The sequence below is a fragment of the Aplysia californica genome, unplaced genomic scaffold, assembly GCF_000002075.1.
Source record: "Aplysia californica isolate F4 #8 unplaced genomic scaffold, AplCal3.0 scaffold01202, whole genome shotgun sequence".
NCBI lineage: Eukaryota > Metazoa > Mollusca > Gastropoda > Aplysiida > Aplysiidae > Aplysia > Aplysia californica.
Genome location: NW_004798472.1, coordinates 67,641 through 72,825, shown reverse-complemented (window position 1 = coordinate 72,825; position 5,185 = coordinate 67,641). Strand labels below are relative to the sequence as shown.

Genomic DNA, 5,185 nt, shown 5'->3' with positions numbered 1-5,185 from the left:
CCGCATTCCTCTCAGTGAGGTTAGATAATTCACCACCCGAACCTCACCCCAAGATCTGTACACATCATAATAATATATCAGTAACCAAAAATGGCGGCCAAATGTCCACTCACTGATGGCCTTGACAGGGGTCACGGATCGGTCAGTCTCCAGGAAGTCTCCTCGGCCGACGTCATTCTCAGCAGCCACCTGGAACTTGTATTTCTTATTGGGGTCAAGGTCGGGTACCGTGACCTTGGTCTGGAAGCCGTCAGTGCTGGTCAAGTCTGACCAATCAGCTGTCGGCGTGTCTTCCTTCATCTGTTCATGGTGGGGGGGGGGGGGTGTTGGAGAGAGGATTGGTCTATATTGGTTTTCTGAGTTCATATATAAAGTAATGTGCGGCATAAGTTGTATGTATGTGTGCTTGTGTGTGTGTGTATGTGTTTGTATGAGTGTGTGTGAGTGTGTGTGTATGTATGTGTGTGTGTGTGTGTGTGTGTGTGTGTGTGTGTGTGTGTGTGTGTGTGTGTGTGTGTGCATATTATGTGCATGTTTGTGCAAGTTTAGCTTTGACAGGCAGGATTAAAACAACTCGCCTCCAAAGAGATGCAGATCATGTCACCAGCAAGCCCCTTACCTGTACAACAAGAACACTCCTCCCCTCCCCTCACCTGTACAACAAGAACACTCCTCCCCTCCCCTCACCTGTACAATGTATTTCTTGACCTGGGCACCTCCCCTCCCCTTACCTGTACAACAAGAATACTCCTCCCCTCCCTTCACTCACCTGTACAATATATTTCTTGACCCTGGCGCCCCCGTCGTTGGTGGGTGGCTTCCACTCTAAGGTGACCGCCTCACTGGTGGCCTTAGGGACGCTCAGAGCAGACGGGCGGCCGGGTGGGTCTTGGGGAGATAAGATAAAGATAAAGATAAGATAAGATAAGATAAGATAAGATAAGATAAGATAAGATAAGATAAGATAAGATGAGACGAGGGAAGATAAGATACAATAAGATAAGAAAAGACAGGATGAGATGAAATGGGATGAGATTTAGATAAGGTGAAATATAAGACAAAATAATACGATAAGATATATCTTTATTGTCCAGACGCTGACACATTTTAAAGTATTTCATTCATAAAACAATTCTTACAAACAGACAACCAAAAGTAACTACCGCACTTTTAGTCTGCCATAGCCTGTCTCAGTACCACCAATCACGGTGTACCAACACTGTTAGAGAATCCATCTCTGTCCCAGCCTCTCTCTCAGTATCACCAATCACGATGTAACAACACTGTTAGAGAATCCACCTCTGTCACAGCCTCTCTCTCAGTATCACCAACCACCGTGTGTTTCAACACTGATAGAGAACCCACGTGGGTGGTTGGCGGGTGCTCTGGTGTGGTTTGCTTCTTCTTTCCTATCAAACATCTATCGTCCTTATCTCCCGTTCTTCTTTTTTATGTTTGTTCCTCTCTTGTAACACCTCTAATCTTCTGGCGCTCATATGACCTTATGCAGTTGTGAACGCCGTGAAACCTCTACTAAAACTAAACTAGAGAACCCACCTCTGTCCCAGCCTATCTGAGTATCAATAACTACAGTGTTTTTCAACACTATTAGGTGACCCACCTTGCTTGAGCCTCGGGCTGACGGACTCAGTTCCCTCAAGGGGCTGACTCTCGCCCTCGGCGTTCACGGCTCGGACCCGGAAGGAGTACTCGTTGTTGATCACGAGGTTCCGAGCAGTGAACTTGGTGACGTCAGCAAGGGAAGTTCCGGCACGCCCCCACATGGTGCGGCGCGACTCGCGGATCTCCACGGCGTAGTTGAGGATGGGGGAGCCCCCGTCGTGTTTGGAGGGGAGCCACTCGAGCTCACACGAGTCTTGTGTCACTGAGGTGAATCTGAGAGGGCCCTCGGGGGGTGATGGCACGTCTGCAGGGTGGGGGGAGGGGGGAGAATCGGGTTAGTGGAAGTTTAGATTAATTTCTTTTTTCTTTAACGACACGAGTAAAACATCACACCAGACACACTTACATTGTGTCTTATATTTCATATTCATAAGGGAAGCAAAAACAACAACCAAGAAATGTAACAAAAATAGGATGAAAACCAAGGAAGGAAAATAAAAGTACAAGTATTTCTGAGAATAGAGACTACACGGATGTTTGTTTGATTTTAAGGGGGTTTATTGCAGCTGAAAATGTACTGTGGATTTATTAGCTGAGGCCATTTTGTTGTTGTTGCTTTTCTGTTACAACTAGACAGCTGTTATTGCCCTCAAAGCTGAACTACCAGCCACTGCTTTGTTCGAGCGCTTCTCTGAAACTCTAACAGACCGACACAGACGTACACAGTGAACACTCACCAAACAGACCGGCACAGACGTACACAGTGAACACTCACCAAACAGACCAACACAGACGTACAAAGTGACCACTCACCTCACAGACCAGCTCAGTCGTACAAAGTGACCACTCACCTCACACACCAGCTCAGTCGTACAAAATGAACACTCACCTCACAGACCAGTAGATTTTGTACAAAGTGAACACTCACCAAACAGGCCAGTAGAGTCGTACAAAGAGAACACTCACCAAACAGACCGGCACAGTTGTACAAAATGAACACTCACCAAAGGGAGACTTGACCTTGATGGGTTTCTCCATTTCCAGGAAGTCGCTGGTGCCCTGTTTGTTGACAGCCGCTACCCGGAAGTAGAACTCGCTGCCCTCAGACAGGTTCCTCACGTCGACCTTGGTGGCGTCGGTCAAGGTCTTCTCGGCACGTGACCAGGACATGCGCATGGCCTCGCGCTTCTCGATGACGTAACCGGTGATGGGGGAGCCTCCGTCGTCTTCCGGCGCGCCCCACTCCAGGGCCACGGAGTCACGTGACAACGTCTTGGCCGACAGAGGGCGTTTGGGGGGTCCAGGGGGTCCTGTGGGGAGGGGGGGGGAGGAGGGGGGGGGGCACAGACAGACAACGGTTTGAATATGTGTAATTCTTGCTATACATAAGAGGAACAAAAGCAGGGAGAATTGGATATTCATTCATTGATTAATATATTGATTCATTCACACATTCATTCAATCATCCATTCATTTATTCATTCATTCATACATTCATTCATTCATTCATTCATTTATTTTTTCATTCATTCATTCATACATACATTCATTCATTAATTCATTAATTCATTTGTTCTTTTATTCATTCATATATTTATTCATTTACATATTCATCCATTTTTATAAGTGACTGGTTGTTTGATCTATTTATTTGTTGATTTTCTGGTCGGGAAGGCTGTATTGTTTTTCCACCGCTGCTGCAGTTTTCACCACCACAAATGTCGCTCATATGACCTTAAGCAGTTGCGAGCGCAAAACCACTACGACCAAAAAGCACACTTAAAACCTCCGTCTTCTCACCTTTCTTCCTCTCCGGCAGCACAGAGTCCGACTCGAGAGGTTTGCTACTGCCCACCTTGTTGAAGGCAGTGACCCGGAACCAGACCTTCTGACCTTCTTTCAGGTTCTTCACCCTCTGTTTGGTGACGTCAGCATCTGTGATGGTCACCTCTGCCCAGTCGTCGCGTTTTGTGCTGACCTCAACCTGTGGGTGAATGAGTACTCAGTTGAAATACGACGTAATTTTATGCACCAGGTAACCATCTTGCAACAATAGATGAACCGCCTTATATGCCTCTTTCTTTCTGTGCTCATTTTGTGTTTGATTATTAACGTAGGTTATATTCATTTTTTAAATTAAACATTGATCAATTTAAATATGTTCTCTAAAGTAGCCTAAGCTTCATAAGATTGGCATAGGAGTAAATTCGCAAGTATTATCCTGAGAAGGCGGTTGGAAGGGGCTACTTGTAGGTCCTGTTTCTTTTCTTTCCCTCTTGTTTCTGAATGAATGTTTTGTCGGTTCCTGCACCAAATGGACCTTATCGTGCCGAAGTTCTTTTTACTAAAACGAAGACTAAAGCTGATTAAAACAAAAACTCAACACAATAGACATGGAGACTATAATCTATCACTTAGAATATGGGAAGTGAGTACATCTCTGACCTTGTAGGCTGTGATGGGCGACCCTCCGTCGTCCCGGGGTGGGTGCCACTCCAAGGTCACGCCTGTGGGTTCAAGGTCGGAGAACCGGATAGGACCAACAGGTCGCTCAGGGGCAACTGTGGACAGGACAAAAAAATGTTTTAATCAAACGAAACAAATAATAATGTATGTGTTTTATGACATCATCATACTTTTGATTATTTAGGAGGCGATTGTTTGTGTACGCATTGTTCAGCTGGTCAATTTGATGCTTTTTCTGAGGCTATTTAGAGCAAAATAAACGAAGGCTCAGTTCAATAAGCCCTTCCCCCTACCTAATTCTCTCTATCGCCAGTAGCATCATAAACGACGACTCAGTAGAATAAATCCTTTCCCCTCTTTCTATCGCCAGTAGCATCATAAAAGACGACTCAGTAGAATGAATCCTTTCCCCTCTTTATATCGCCAGTAGCATCATAAACGACGACTCAGTAGAATAAATCCTTCCTCCTTACCTGGCTCTCTCTCGGGCACCACGGCTTCAGTCATCTCGACGCAGGGGCCGTAACCCTCCTCATTCTGCGCGCTAACGCGGAAAAAGTATTCAGCACCCTCGAGAAGTTGACCTACATCCAGGGTCGTGACCCCGCCCTTGGTGGTTCCGGCCTTGACCCATGATCCCCATCGCTTGTCCCTACGCTCCACAAGGTAGGATGTGATGGGCAGACCTCCGTTGTCTACCGGCGGCTTCCATTGCAGGGAGGCAGAGCTTGACTTGACCTCGGTGGCCTTGAGATTTTCGGGGGCTCCGGGTTTGTCTGAGGGCGGGAGTGAGAGACAGGTTAAAAACATATAGAGAGAGGGGGGCGCTTTTGATTTTGATATTACAGAACTCAGAATGTACTGGCAACAGGTAATGATGGAACGTTAGGAATGCCAAAGAGGCAACATTGATAAACGAATGGAAAAAACATCAAAACAAAAGCAAAAACCAAACAAAGAAGGAAAAATGACAACTTGTACACATCATCTGGATCGTCTCATAAAATCTGGAAGTTACTATTTATTTTCTTATATTTCTATTTCTTTCTGTATGTTTGTCAATCTTCTGATCTCAGCTGGACTCTCTCTCTCTCTC

The 5,185-nt window shown here is 45.9% G+C and overlaps 1 protein-coding gene across 1 annotated transcript in view; it reads right to left on the bottom strand.

The window, feature by feature from the left end:
- The window catches only part of LOC101851695 (titin), a gene marked incomplete at both ends in the record, with an annotated part of 144,092 nt that overhangs the window by 81,373 nt on the left and 57,534 nt on the right, over nucleotides 1-5,185 (bottom strand). The window contains 6 exon segments of the mRNA XM_035973402.1: nucleotides 770-888; nucleotides 1,622-1,927; nucleotides 2,628-2,933; nucleotides 3,424-3,607; nucleotides 4,069-4,184; nucleotides 4,563-4,865. Of these exon segments, the coding sequence (XP_035829295.1) occupies nucleotides 770-888; nucleotides 1,622-1,927; nucleotides 2,628-2,933; nucleotides 3,424-3,607; nucleotides 4,069-4,184; nucleotides 4,563-4,865 (1,334 nt within the window).